This window comes from Ptiloglossa arizonensis, chromosome 6 (assembly GCF_051014685.1).
Source record: "Ptiloglossa arizonensis isolate GNS036 chromosome 6, iyPtiAriz1_principal, whole genome shotgun sequence".
In the NCBI taxonomy this organism is placed as follows: Eukaryota; Metazoa; Arthropoda; class Insecta; order Hymenoptera; family Colletidae; genus Ptiloglossa; species Ptiloglossa arizonensis.
The window spans coordinates 14,737,524-14,753,189 of record NC_135053.1 but is presented as its reverse complement, the minus strand read 5'-3'; the positions used below and the strand labels follow the sequence as shown (position 1 = coordinate 14,753,189).

At 43.8% G+C, this 15,666-nt stretch overlaps 1 protein-coding gene across 3 annotated transcripts in view; it reads right to left on the bottom strand.

The window, feature by feature from the left end:
- The window catches only part of LOC143148306 (discoidin domain-containing receptor 2), a 236,236-nt gene that overhangs the window by 10,686 nt on the left and 209,884 nt on the right, over window positions 1-15,666 (bottom strand). For 2 of the 3 annotated variants that reach the window (XM_076314535.1, XM_076314534.1), the window contains exons 7-11: window positions 15,499-15,632; window positions 12,752-12,959; window positions 9,949-10,044; window positions 582-757; window positions 127-298 (exon numbers count right to left, since the gene is read on the bottom strand). In XM_076314535.1, the coding sequence (XP_076170650.1) occupies window positions 127-298; window positions 582-757; window positions 9,949-10,044; window positions 12,752-12,959; window positions 15,499-15,632 (786 nt within the window). The remainder of the gene's footprint in view (window positions 1-126; window positions 299-581; window positions 758-9,948; window positions 10,045-12,751; window positions 12,960-15,498; window positions 15,633-15,666) is intronic. The other variant, XM_076314536.1, reaches the window with a different exon arrangement.

Sequence of the window (15,666 nt, the reverse complement as noted above, 5' to 3'; positions counted from 1 at the left end):
ATTGCGCGCGGGAGGGAAAAAAGAAAAAAAAAAAGAAAAGAAAATGCACGTCGAGCGAAGCTCGGTAACATAAATTTCTCGGGTCTTCGAAATAAGAAACAGAGTGCGCCGCGTTTAAAAACTCACCGGAAGTGGCCACTATCGCGTACGTAGATTTATATTGCGGGCTGACAAGGGGTGAATTGAATTGTTCCATTGTTAAAGATTCGTGCATGCTCCCGTCCTCGGGCATGTCCGGCGAAACGTGATTGGCGGTCTCTGTCAGCATCCCACCGGGGGTTAAATTTAGGAGGAGGCCCTACGAACGTGGAATCGTTTGTTTCAATCGATATCGAGCCGATGGATCGAACGCGGGTCGTCGTGACGCGTGGAAAAAAAAAAAGAAAAAAAAAAATCAGCTCGACTCGTCCGGGACCGAGTCGCGCGATTAATTCGAAACGGAACAAAGAATCCGTGTGGTAGCCTCGCGCTTTATGAAAACCGGGATTCACGTCGATTCGTATCGTCCAAGGGTGGCCAAGTTTGCGGACTTTTAACGACAAATTAGAAAAGTTCCGGCATATTTATGAACCGGCTTTTACCTTCATGTTTATGGCGAATCCAAATGGATTTTTCAACACGGTCGGCGAGCTCTGAAGTTTTTGCCGTCGATTCAGAAGTAGAATAATGACGAACACCAGCAGAAGAAGTAGGATAATGGCAGTCAGAACACCTATTAGTACCTCTAAATATTCCTGACCCTCTCCAGCCGCTGTAACTATGCCAAATGGTCCTCTTTAATGCAAAACAGCCGCTAATCATACCGTAACTTTATTTCTCTACCCGCGGAAACCGTAGAACGTTATTAAAAAGTAAATCACGCGAACACTGGTTACCCGTCTTACCATCGGGACGACGAATAATTCGTAACTCGAGAATATAATGCGGTGTATGTACGGGTTATTGTATTATTTTTACGAGTTCGAAGTGTAGACTGGGACGGGAACAATTCTGTCAACATTTTTACATCGGAAGCTGCTTCGAACAGCTAAGGAAACATTAACGTAACAAACCGCATGTTTTGGAACGTTAATTAACATAATAACAACAAAGTTGAACGAACACATTTGAATTTCCGCCCCGAGTGTGACACTTTCGGGAAAAATGTGAGCGTTTTTTTTAATAAGAGGACAGAATTATTTCCGCATTCTGTGTACACGCGACCAGCATGTAATTCAATTAGAAGGACGTTACAAATTTTTAATTTAAACATAAAAATGATATTTAGATTTTTCGGAGGGAGATTAAAAAACATAGAAATGATATTTAGATTTCACGGAGGGAGATTAACAAAATATAAAATCGATAACTTCGATAGCAACAGATGCATTTTAGAGGTATTTGAATACTAGAAATACACCTCGGATTTTTGAGTATTCGAACATCATTAGAATATTATTATTCAAATTCCTTCGTGTATTTGCATTATTTGAATTGGGATATATTTAAATACCGATCCTTGTGATATAAAATATTGGAAATTAAACGAATGCAACTTCCATTGCAAAAGTAGCGAAATGTTTTTTTCAATACTCTAGATATTCTTTCTATTGAAAATATAATGAAAAAAATCTTCACGTAATCGGAAAATACAAATACTTTCTATTAGCAGAAAAAGTTCTGTAATATCCATAACGAAAACATAGTTCAAAACAGAAACTTGATTTGTACATTGTACTATTAGAATACTACGAATACCTGGATATTCGGTACAAAAAATATTTGAAAAACTTACGAGTATTCGGATACTTTGTGCAAAAAATATTCGAATACTGCGAATACTCGGACACTCCGTTCCAAAAATATTCGAATACTACGAATACTCGGACACTCGGTTCCAAAAATATTCGAACAGCTTACAAATACTCGGATACTCTGTACAAAAAGTATTCGAACAGCTTACAAATACTTGGATACTCAGTACAAGAAGTATTCCAACAGCCTACGAATATATAGACACTCGGTGCAAAAAATATTCGAATACTGGGAATACTCGTACACTCGGTTCCAAAAGTATTCGAATCGCGTACAAACACTCACACACTCGTTGCAAAAATATTCGGACACTCGACGCGAAAAATGTACGATCAGTCGAGTGCTCGAAGATTCCGATTCGTAAAGAATGCCACGGCTCCGATCGGAAGTCGAAGCGCGTCCACGGGTTCGCGTTGCCCCGCGCGGGCACTTTTCAAGCTGTAGGTTCCCCGTGACATCGTCGAGAACCGAGTGTGGTTATCAATGCGCGTCACCCATGGCCCCCGAACCCCATCGTCCATACCGGAGCCACGTTGGAACGCGCTCGGGCAACGAGCCGACGGAATTCGTATCGCCGCGCGAAATCGATCCTTCCGCGACACACCGGCGAATCCGTTTCCGCCGGAAACGGTTTTATTGGCCGTAAAGGACGCGGCGCGCTCCTCGAATACCTACCTTTCACCCTTTTCGCGTCGCTGCGAAAACCCCCGGTAGCATTTTATCGCGTCGAGGCGGGGGTGAAAAGGCTAATCGGCGTTTCGACCGGGCGAAACGAAAGACGAGGAACAGAAGTTGGAGGTTAGAAACGTGGGGGTGGGTGGGAGCAGCGAAGAGGACAGGGAACGCGAGGGGGCTCGATAAAATGCCTTTACAATGCCCCGTTACATTCTTCTAATTTTTCACGTCGGGGCCAAGCGGTGCTTTATCGGCAGGGGTGCTCGAGCGCCGTCGAAAACGGAAGCGGCGTCACGACGCCCCGGCTTTACGAGAGAAATAAATAAGCCGGCCGAGTGGCCTCGCGTGGCGATCAAGATCCTCGGTGCGCCTCGACCCCGAGACCGATTTTACCCGATCGCGGTCGAACCAGCGCCACCGCTCGCCCGACCGGGGAACCGATACCGCCCGTGGAGTGGGGATAGCGACCAGTGGTGGGGGTAGAGAGCGGTAGGGGTGGGGAGAGCGCGCCGCGTCGCTCGTTTCCCCGCAATTTCGACTTTAATTCGCGCGAGGTGGTCCCCGCGGACTCGACGAGTCGAAGCGGAAAATCTACCCTTTAAATCACGATCTCTTTTCCATGGATCCGAAAAAAGGAAATGGACAGGGGATACGCCGGAGGGCTTTTAATTCCTTCTGCCCCCACCCTGCCTCGCTACCTCGTACCATTCAGTTTCCTTTTTCTTTCTTTCTCTCGTTACTGTGTTCCGTCGCCCCTATTCGTTCCCTTCTTTTCTTCCTCCATCGTTTCTCTTCCTCGTTCCGTGAACGCATGTTTTTTCCTCCACCGACGATAATATCAACAGGCATAAACAGCACTCGGTATTGTTTCCGTACGAGTGCCCGTTTTCCATTGGCTCTCCGCGTTGCTACGTTCTTTCTACCGGCCTGGTTTCTCGTCGCGACTCTTAGGTCGCTTTTCTCTCGTTTCCGCGCTCTCGCCCCCCTCTTTCTTCACTCCACGAACCTCGAAGTAGCGTACAATCTCGTATAATCGGTAGCTCGTTCCTTTTTGTTCTCGCGACGTCGCAATCGTAGGTCCGATTTTTGTTTCTTCTTTTCGGGATTCGAGGGGAGGGGATAAGGTTGGATAAAATTCTTGAGAGCGAAGCGGACGATCGTGCCATTTTTCAAACAAATCCGATTACCAACTACCGATGGACATTCACCAATGATGGTACTCACCAACAAATATTATACACAATAGATCTACGTGGAAGCTTTAAAAAATCTCCAGTCGAGAATCTAAGAACAACACTCTGTATTTCAGCCACCCGTTACATTAATCGTGTATGACTTTCGATATGTCGATTGCCGCGTCAATTTCCACGTTATTGCATTCGTTACGTAGGTACGCGTTCACGAGACACGACTTACGACATCCGTAAGACCCACGGAAATAATTATCGAGAGAAAAAAAAATCGCCTGTACGATAATTATCTACCGGTGAAATATTTCACGATACTAATTTCTTATATAAAATTATCAAGACGGCCTTAGCGAAAAGTAGAACACGGCTCGCCGATAGCCAACGTCGAGCCGGGTCACGTTGCCAGAGACATCGAAAAATGTATCGGATAAAAATTCTAACGTTTCCAGGGGGAAGCCATAAATTAACAGGAAATAACGTTCGTGAAAAAAGAAACAAGCGAACGGACAAACACGCGATTACGTAATTTCTGTCGGCGGTTATCGGTGTCCATCGCGGTGGCAGTTCTTACGACTGATTTTCTTCACCGATCGGTAGCTGCCGTTCGATTAACTGTTTATTTTACATCGATGCTTCCATCAGCATTTCCCAGGCTCTCCCGTTAATCCTGCTCTTTATCCAGTCATTAAGCACCACCGTTTTCTTTCTTCTCGTTTTAGCGAGGAGGCAACTCCTGCGGGGGAAACGAACTGTCCCGTGGACAAAAACCCTTATCCAGAGCCGGCACGGAACGTTTCAGAAAAAGATTGTTACCGAACGAGGAATTTCCAAGTTGAACCACCGTATTACTATTATGCACCGAAGCTCAGAAGTCTACCTCGCTGCATCTTTTACACAGAAATCCGAACCGAAATTATACGAACGATGTTCGTTCGAATTTTGCATCCGTTTTAAATACTTTTCGTACATCCACTTCTCTCGAGGCACCTCCACGTGTTTTTCAATTGCCAACCTGCACCGTCGTAATTTGAACAATTTCACGGTGAAATTTCACACTGTCGGTGTCTACTCGCGGTGATGCACGTACGTGTGTGTACACCGTTGCACTTTCAAAGCCATCGAATTACCAAACTGTTCCTCCCGGCGGAGAACAAACGTTGAACCACCTACCTGTAATTATATTAGGCGAGAAAAGTGGGTCGAAATTCCTAATCTACCCGAAACGACGAAGTACGCCGTTAAAACCGGCAGGTGTCCCGAAACTTTTCAGCCGGCGACGTAGACGCGTTCCGCGGGATTCCGGATTCTACGGAACGAGGAGGCTGGCTTCAAAAATATACGCTCAAGTAATTTGGCAACGGACCGGTACGCGTGTTAAATCCGGCAGAGAAAACGCCACGTTAATTGGCGATCTTAATTACGATAAAAAGTGCTCGAAGAAAGAGAAACTTTTGACTTTTTTAATTCCGCGCTAAGTACTGCCTACTTAACGGCCGGGTACACAAGCGGTAAAAATAATTCGCTATTTTTTTTGTTTTTTTTCTCCTTTTTCTTTTTTCTTTCGTTTCGCGCTTTTATCCAACCGCGGAGAACGGAGAAACGGGGGAACAAGAGGAAATTCAACGGTGGAGGGGGAGTAAAAAAAAGAAAAAAATAAATAAATAAATACAAAACGCGAACGGTTCGAGGGTGGTTCGTGAATTAATTAAATTCTACGCGTATAATACCGCGGGACGATAATTCCCATCCCGTGACTCAACTTGTCGTCGAACGCGATACGTTCGCGTGTTCTCGAACAGTTATAACAATACAATTAGCGAAACGCGGGCTAATTATAAGCAACATAATAGGGTATTATAATGTGCATCATCGCTGGCCGATTTTATTCCGTTGTACCGTGGTATCGTCCGGTATTCTTCCCTCGTGGAGGTCGTTCGATTCCCATTCGCGGTTCTCGATTACAATTTCGAACGCTCACCGGGGCCCCCCAGGTGGAGTATATATTTTTTGCTCGTTTTACTACGTTCACGTGGTCGCTTTGGTGTAATCGGGAAGCAACGCACACGCATCCGATCGGAAACACGCGCATTCGAACCCGTCTAAACGCGAAATCGTGCGCGTTTTCGCGCACGCGTTCTCCATTTTGCTTTTGTTATTTCCCCTCCCCTCTCCCCCCGTGTCTGAGCATACGTGCGCGCGCGCGTGTGGTTTTTTTCTGTTTTTTTTTTTCTTCTTTCTTCTTCTTCTTTTTTTTTTTACGCGTGTCTTTCCGCCCCTTTGCGCACGGGAATGTTTAAAACCGGGCTTTCATAATACACTCGTTACGGTCGTGTCTAACGATGTGCTTCTTTATTTTCTCGACTGGATAATCGCGGCCGCGTGCGACCGAGAAACTGCTCCTTTATTCGCGACGGTTCAGAGGAAACATTTAGTGTCGAGCCTCTGGACACAGGGAATGGAAGATGAGATTCCATTGTTGCCCCGGTCTTTCAGGAACGTCTACTTATGCCTGTGCGACGTTCGTAACTCGTGTCCTTTTTCACTTTCTCTTTGACGGTTAATTCCTTTGATCCACCTCGTTTATGTCTATCGCGATTACCTTCTCTTTTGGATGCCACGACGGTTATGCTCATATTGCTTTCGTTAGGATCGATCCGCCGGGAGGTATTCTTTATTCGATTCCGTTCACGAGGTTCTCGGCTGCCCGAATCCGAATCGCGTGACTCGAGATTATTACCAGAGGGATTAACGCGGGTCCAAATCGACGCGACGGTGTCCCAATTCGTGGATAATTTTCGGGACGAGTCGTGATCGTCGAAACCTAATGCGAATCGAATCTGTTCGGAGAGATCGGTTCGAAATTATCCACGTACAGCGAAAGATCGTTCAGATCGAACGATATCACCGGGAGATCATCGCAATCTATCGCTCACGAGGTACAGTAGTTATCGTTGCCTCACGAATATAATTATGCACACTTTCACTTTGTAATTATGTGATTGCGCAATGTACAACGCGGTCTGTGTACAATGTTGCGGGCTCTTTTCTCGTGGAAACTCTTTCACGGTGATTGGGACTTCATCGGTGTCTTTTATTGCAACAAATGTGGTAACGTTGCACGAGTCCCTAGGGACGAGAGAACAGTGTTTCTACGAAGGAAATAGCGTTGGAAATTTTTGAATATTTCTACGGTCCTTTCGAGACAAGTATCGATTAGAAGGAAAGGATATCGTGGAAGTAATGAAAATGTTAAGGCGAATCGTATCCAGATAGCAATAATTTGTTGTACTTTCTCGTTGCGCGTAACTTGTGTCGAACAACTGGTATCAAATTGTTCGAAAACGCAGCCGATAAATTAGCGAATTTATTTTAATCGAACGACGTAAATTTATATGCACTTTTCTATTACTTTATTTTCGCGCGACTGGTCGACGAGGAACGCAACGCGTTAAATTTAAATAAACATATAAATTTACCACGTTCAACAAAATTAAATCGGAATTGCAATCTATATAAATTAATTTCAAACATACTTTCGTAAATTGTAACGTCGCACATCCCGGTTGAGCGATCGAGTACTCGGTAGTACGAGTCGCCAAAAGGAAATTTTCATATTTATTAATTCTATTAACCCGACCGTGGCCGAGTAACGTTGATACTAATATTAATTTAAAACGAACACGTTGCATCTGGATTCGTTGCTCGGCGAATGGCAATTTTCTTATGTCGCAGCACCTCGCGAAAGATCGTGTTATCCAATTCCTTTTTATCGAATTAAAATATGTTCAGTCGCTGTTGAAACTTTCGAAACAACTGTTACAACATCTCCGTTGGGCTATTTTTAGGCGATACAATACTCAGGGAAAGAATTTACAGTTAACGGAGGAAACTTTCAACGTACAACTGTGAAATAATTTTTAAAAATCACAACGCGGAAATCCTCTCTCGACGCGAAATTTTCGTACGTTACCAAATCGAAAAAGAATTTGCATTCAACGGAGGAAGCTTTAAAGCACAACTGCGAAATAATAATTTTTAAAAATACACAACGCTCGGAATCCCCCTCGATGCGAAATTTTCGTACGTTAGCAAATCGAAAAAGAATTTGCCGTCAACAGAGGAATTTTTAACGCACAACTGGGAAATAATAATTTTTTAAAAAATGCAACGCTCGGATCTCCTCTTCCGTACGCAATTTTCGTATGTTAACCAATTTTGAAAAAGAATTTGCAGACAACGGAAGAATTTTTAACCCACGACTGTGAAATAATAATTTTCGAAAAATGCAACGCCCGGATCCCCTCTCGATGGGGAATTTTCGTTTAGCAAATCCAAATGGAATTTACAGTCGACAGAGGAATTTTTAACGCATAACTGTGAAATAATAATTAAAAAAAAAAAAAAAAAAACAATGCTCGGATGTCCTCTTCGATTCGACATTTTTGTACGTTAACAAATCGAAGAAGAATTTACATTTGACGGAGGAATTTTCGACGCACAACTGTGAAATAATAATTTAGAAACAATGCTAGCCTTGGAACCCCCCCTCGATGCGAAATTTTCATTCGTTAGTAAATCTAAATGGAATTTACAGTCGACAGAGGAATATTTAACGCATAACTGTGAAATAATTAAAGAAAAAAAATAATGCTCGGATGTCCTCTTCGATGCGAAATTTTTGTACGTTAACAAATCGAAGAAGAATTTACATTTGACGGAGGAATTTTCGACGCACAACTGTGAAATAATAATTTAGAAACAATGCTAGCCTTGGAACCCCCCCTCGATGCGAAATTTTCATTCGTTAGTAAATCTAAATGGAATTTACAGTCGACAGAGGAATTTTTAACGCATAACTGTGAAATAATAATTAAAAAAAAAAAAAAAACAATGCTCGGATGTCCTCTTCGATTCGACATTTTTGTACGTTAACAAATCGAAGAAGAATTTACATTTGACGGAGGAATTTTCGACGCACAACTGTGAAATAATAATTTAGAAACAATGCTAGCCTTGGAACCCCCCCTCGATGCGAAATTTTCATTCGTTAGTAAATCTAAATGGAATTTACAGTCGACAGAGGAATATTTAACGCATAACTGTGAAATAATAATTAAAAAAAAAAAAAACAATGCTCGGATGTCCTCTTCGATGCGAAATTTTTGTACGTTAACAAATCGAAAAAGAATTTACAGTCGACAGTGTTCATTTTTAACGCACGACCGTAAAACATCTCGAGATCGATAGAGTGGTTCGCGAGCGATACGACGGAATCGACGCGAGTTCTTTTCCATCCCCCCCCTCCAGCTCACCTTTTCCCCCTTTTGCCTCGCTTCCGCGAACGAGCACCCTCTTAATCCGACTAATTGTTTACGTTACGACGAAGTTGCTACGTGAATTATAAACTATCCAAGTTTTCCCGTTCCCCGCACTGTTCGTCGTGACTCCTAATCGTATCCTCTCCTCGGCAAAGAATGGCGGCCTGGTTTCGCTAATGAAGTTACTTCGTCGGACAAACCTTATGTACTCTCAAAGTGGAGGAGAACGAACTCGATCGACGGACTTATTCCGGCGTATAATCGGGCGACGACCGCGGAAGAAATTCAAAAATTAATTCCCCGAAAGGAAAATTAGGTAGCCGCGAAACCTGGAAACGGGACAATCGAAACGTTTCGTTCTTTTAACGTACAACTCGATTATCCCGGGGGAGTTTAAAACGAAACTGCGTGCACGGTTTGCGGGAAATGGCACTTAAACTTTCGCGGGAATTCCTCCTTCTCCCCCTCCCCTTGTAAAATATCTCAGTTGATTTCGGGGACGAACATAACCTCCAACGAATCGGTCCGATTCGTAATTATCGCAGCGAAGATAATTCGCGAAAAATTCGGACACGAAATCCATCCATTGAAATTTGCAACGTTCGATAAATTCAATTACGTATATATATAATATATATATACGAACAATAACCAAACGATAATTTTAATTACGAATATTCCCGGTGTCCCCGAAGGGAACTTTACCAGACCTTTTCGTAACCATTCGCGATACATTCGTTTTCGTTTCGCATCGAAAATACATTAATTTGCAAACGTCCAATAAAATCGTTGCTCGTGATTAGTTAAGTTCGTGGTTCCCTCTCCTCCCCTCCCCTCCCCGTACCTTCCCCTACCGTGGTACTCTCGGCGCGGTGCGCCGGATAAGAAAGATAAGGAAAGTTTCGAATGCCCCGGGTGTAATTAACTCGAGATTGATACGAATTAAATGCCGCCGCCGTCGAGTCACTTACTTGTTTGCAAGTTAAGATCCACCTCGGGGTTCATTGGAATTTCTCGGTTGCTGAACTCGGACGCTGCCTCTTCGGTGGTGTTTTCGTAGGGATTGGCTGGAATAAGTAAACGTATCTTGCGAGTCGCGCTTAATTCGCACGAGCGAAATAAATCTTCCCCGTCCCGATCGGTCAAAAATTCAGCGGGGACGATTTATTTGCGCCCTAGTGGCGTTCCGGGACAATGACTCGAGACAGAGTGGTAAGTAGCGTAGTCACCGGGAAGGAATTGTAATTTCATTTTTCGCTTCGTAACGCTATCAGTCTCGCGCCAATGTTCATCCATTATGGTACGTCCGGAGTTACAGCGGGTTCTATTCGTTCGGGAGCAATCTCAGGGATATTTCGTTCCCGTACGTGCCCGAGAAAATGCCCTCCGAACGTGTACAGGATCACCTGTAACTCCAGATGTAATTTCTTCGCGCGCGTACTATACTGTGCGGAGATTGTAAGTTGTAAAGTTGATCGGTCATCCCTCGGATGAATATTAATTATCGTCGGAAGGAAAACGTACCTTTCGTCGTGTATATTTCCGATGAATTCTACGTTTTCGATAACTCTTCCACTGAATTTAAATTGTGGGTTTAGAATTTCTTGGTACCCATCGAACAATGCTTTCTTGATATTCTAGCTGTCGTAGCTACTCAAATTTTGCTCATCTTTTAATATTCACCTTGAGAGTGTGCTATAGTTTTGTACAGACCTGCGCCAAAGTTATCCTAAATTTTGTAAATATACACGAGGAATATGGAGATCCCACTGCTATGCAATGTGATCGCTTAGCATCCGAATGCGAGGATCTCTGGTGGGGATTGGCCCTCTGTCTTCGAGTTTCGAGGGTCTTGGCAACTTACGATCTCTGCACGGTACACGTACGTTCGTAGTACCGTTTTGCATGTAATAAAAAATACGGAAGATCTACGATTCGTTCGTCCGTTCAATTTTTAACTTGCGTTCCATTTCTCTATTTTCCAATAGAAAAAAATAAAATAAAATAAAATAAAATAAATTCGTCCTCGTTTCCATTTTCTTTCTCACGTGTCCAGCGGAAATACGAGTTCGAACCAAACCGGTTGACGAATCTCGGTTGGAATTCGTTTGTTCGTCGATTCAACGTACGCCGCCTAACGATATTTCGGTTACCGTTTTGTAATTATTCGAGCGCCACGTCGAGAAACGCATTACCGGTAACGAGTCCGTCGATTGTCACGTCCCGTCTCCGTGGAACGTTTGTGTTTTTCGACGATTCCCATGAATTCCCAACGGGGGAACCGCGCGGGAAAACGGGCCGTGGCAACGATGGCGAGCGCTCGATTCGAACGGGTCATTAGGATCGCGGCGATGAAATTGGAAAGACGGTGGGGGCAGAGATACTCGAGACAAAGACGTGACGAGCGTTAAAAGTTACAGAGCCACCCATCGTCACCGCTCGCATACGGAACGAGATAATCCGACTGTCATTATAGCTCCGTTCATTACCGATTTAACAAGATCACGGCGAGATGTCGCGATCCGTGAATGGCAATTAAGCGGCCGGTCGAAAGTTATCGTGATTTTTATAAATCGCGGTCCAACGATTGCGCGAGTGTTCTCTAATTACGCGACCGTGGGAGGGGGAGGCACGTTGGAAGAGCTCGAGGAGTAACGAGTACGAAGTTAGGGATTAATCAGACTATTGCCTCGAGATCGTTCGCCGGGGAGACTGAGAACGAGAGACGGGGATACAGAGAGAGATGGGGAGAGATAGAGGAAGATAGAGGTAGATAGAGGGAGATGGAGGAAGATAGAGGAAGATAGAGGAAGATGGAGGAAGATAGAGGAAGATAGAGAAATATAGAGATATGTAGAGAGAGATGGAGGAAGATAGAGAAACATAGAGGAAGATAGAGCTATGTAGAGACAGATGGAGGAAGATAGAGGAAGATAGATGAAGATAAAGGAAGATAGAGGAAGATAGAGAAAGACAGAGCAAGACAGAGAAAGATAGAGAAATATAGAGAAATATAGAGAAATATAGAGAAATATAGAGAAATATAGAGAAATATAGAGAAATATAGAGAAAGATACAGATATGTAGAGAGAGATGGAGGGAGATAGAGAAAGATAGAGGAAGATACAGAAAAATAGAGAAAAATAAAGAAAAATAGAGAAAGATAGAGAAAGATAGAGAAAGATAGAGAAAGATAGAGAAAGATAGAGAAATATAGAGAAAGATAGAGAAAGATAGAGCAATATAGAGAAATATAGAGAAATATAGAGAAAGATACAGATATGTAGAGAGAGATGGAGGGAGATAGAGAAAGATAGAGGAAGATACAGAAAAATAGAGAAAAATAAAGAAAAATAGAGAAAGATAGAGAAAGATAGAGAAAGATAGAGAAAGATAGAGAAAGATAGAGAAAGATAGAGAAAGATAGAGAAAGATAGAGAAAGATAGAGAAAGATAGAGAAATATAGAGAAAGATAGAGAAAGATAGAGCAATATAGAGAAATATAGAGAAATATAGAGAAATATAGAGAAATATAGAGAAATATAGAGAAATATAGAGAAATATAGAGAAAGATAGAGGAAACTAGAGAAAGATAGAGATATGTAGAGAGAGATGGAGGGAGATAGAGGAAGATAGAGACAGATACAGAAAAATAGAGATAGATAGAGAAAAATAGAGAAAGATAGCGAAAGATTTAGATATGTAAAGAGAGAAATGGGGAAAGAGTGATCGATGAAGAAACAGGGGGTCCTGCAAATACGAAGGAAGCTTACTTCCATCGAAGGTTACTTCGCTGATCATGATCCATCGGGCGGCGAAGTACAGGTGGATCTTCAAAAATTTTCCGTAACGTTCGTGTAAACCAATGGAGACGTTCCGGGCGTTCTCCAGGACGATATCCGGTATGTAAGAATAGGACAGCGGCTCCTCCTCGTAGGTTACGCCATCGGGACTGAACCAAACGTCCGCTTTGGAGAATACCTGGCGCAGAGAGTAACGAGGTTAAGCGTCCAAAGGGTGTATTTTATCGTGCAGTGTGTACAAATGAATTGCAAATCACGAAGGAGGTGCATCTGTAACACGGGGCCGAGATTAGGATGTGAAATAACAAACGGAGATTAAATTCCAAGTGGAATAAAATACACCCTTCGGGGGCGTTCGTCGACACTCAAGAGCGGAGAATGCTTCGCGACGAGTTGTAATTTCGAAATGGAAGAAGAAAAATGAAAAGAAGCCATTTTGGAAGAACAGAGACTATCAAGGGCTCCGTTTGTCGACCGTGACGAGTCATTCGAATTCTCGAGTTCTTTTTACGGGCAATAAACTTATACAAAATTATGTCGATTACGCTAGCGATCACCCCGTACAATTTCTTGGTACCTATCGAACAATGCTTTTTTGATATTTTAGCTGTCGCAGCTACTCAAATTTGACTCATCTTTTAACATTCACATTGAGAGTGTGCTATAGTTTTATCCACCGCATCGATAGATTTCCTCTTTCTGAATCGAGTATTCGCGATGTCCGCGAACGAAGTATCACAATGACACACATTTCGAACAACACCTCTATGCTACGAAGGTGGACCTCTAGCAACGCAAGGGTCAAATTGTTCGTAACAATATCCGTACAGAGCCGGCCACGGTAACGATACCAAAGTATACCGTTACCCTAGGAGATTCCCATCAAATTTCAATGAGTAACATTAAGTTAATTGTACGCGAAAGTCAATATCCTGGATTCTAGACCACGATAATCGACAAATTAAACGGTACATTAATTACCGGACACGGAATACCTGCCGTAATTAAATAACTTCAATCGTATCATACGCGGACGGTAACGAGGACGACGCCACCTACTCTTTGTTGCGCGGTTGGTTTCAATTTTAGGGGGGCCGGGGAGAGGGGGAGGGGTAGGTTAAACGACCGTTTGATTAGAGGTGCCATTCACGCTAATTCTCGCGTAATAACGTAACAATGTACCGTACGGGCGAGTCGTCGCAGATTTTCGCGCCAAGCGTAACCAACGGAGAAGAAAGATGCGCGCCTTAATGGGCGTTAGCCGATGATGGACCACTCGTTCAACTCACCGTGTAAGCAATAACCGGTACTTAAGGCCGACTCACTTTTAACGGCGCCGTCCTTTCATCCAGATGAAAGGAGATACGAGCGATCCATCCGGTCTATCGCATTGACATTTCAGCGTAGAAGCAGTATCGGGCGGAGTTCAGCCACGATTTTTAATCCCTCGCGGTCGACTTGAGCCCCGTCCCGGGTCGCGTTCACAGGACATTTTTACCGTCTACTTATTTATACACATCGCGGCGACATTGAAAAAAAAAATTTCCGTAATGGATTCCCTCTAACATTTAGCGACCTCGATCGCCGAGGTAAGTCGGCTCTAAGTCGATCGTCGCTATTTTTAAATCGTCAGGACGGTGAAACGTGGACTACTTCGCGACGCAGAGACGACCAAAATGGCGGTACCAAGGCCGAGAAATATTCCACGCGGAAATTTCGATGAAATTTTTCACCCAATGCCCTGGAAACGTTACGAAGAATTATTCAGTGTATTTGTCGATTCATACGCGAGAGCTCTCAGTGTCCGTGGATACGAACGTCACCAGGATTCGAAACGATAAACGCAAGAAAAAGTAAAGTACTGTTGAACGGTTGAAAGATCGAGAAGACTGGTTGAAAAAATGAACTGGAGTCGGAACTGGTTAGATTAGTTTTCTATGACCGATAAGTCGGGCGCGGTGAAGCCCTCCGGCAATAATTAAAACCGATTAATCCCGAGATACAAGCGCTGGTAAATGAGACCGTTAATGGGTTAAAAAGAACAATTTGAACCGGTGAGGACTGAATCGTGTCGAAGACGTACGGTACGATCCGTTACCGAATCTAACCTCGACGAATGCACCAACTTGCTTCAATTTTAATTTCTCGAACGATGTGCACTCGATGAACCCTCTGCGCGATACGTTGGGTCATCTCGGACCCGGAGGGACTTCCACGAGCGAAGACAAGTACGACGAAACGATAGAAACTTTGTTAAAAGTATCTGTGCGAACGAGATCGGAGAGTAGCGGGTCAGTTTGGACCCGTACACGGTATTACCCGTTTTGAAAATCGAGTTCGAGATCGTTTCTCGCGTGGTCCGTGGAAACCGGTGGAAATGGGTACGTTAAATTTTCCAAGGACCCTTTTGGGGACCGTACGAATATAAAACGCGTTCGATACTCCATCCGCGAACAATTTCTGCGCGGGTGCGTTTCGACGTTTCGCGAAACAGCCCACGGATCGAGGCGCGACTCCAAGGGACGGTTTTAATCGCGGGTCGGGACAACCCTCGTAATCTCGTCCCTTGGAAAATATCGCGGGCGTCTAACGACGGAGTGGGTCATTAAAAGTTTTATCTTCGAGCGCCGCTACGGGGAAGGTTTATAGGCGCGCGGCGCGACGCGACGCGGGACGAGACGCCATCCACCGCGAGAGAGAATGCATTAAAAGATTACCTGCACATCGCGGGAGAAATAATTATTGGTATAAATGTGCACCGCCTCGAAGATCCAGGTTACCTCGAACTCGAAAACGAGCTCCACGTAATCGTCGTCGAAGGTGTCCCGCATCCAGGCGACCCATCCAGTGCCTGAAACCAAAAACAAGAAAAGGAGAAACGAAAT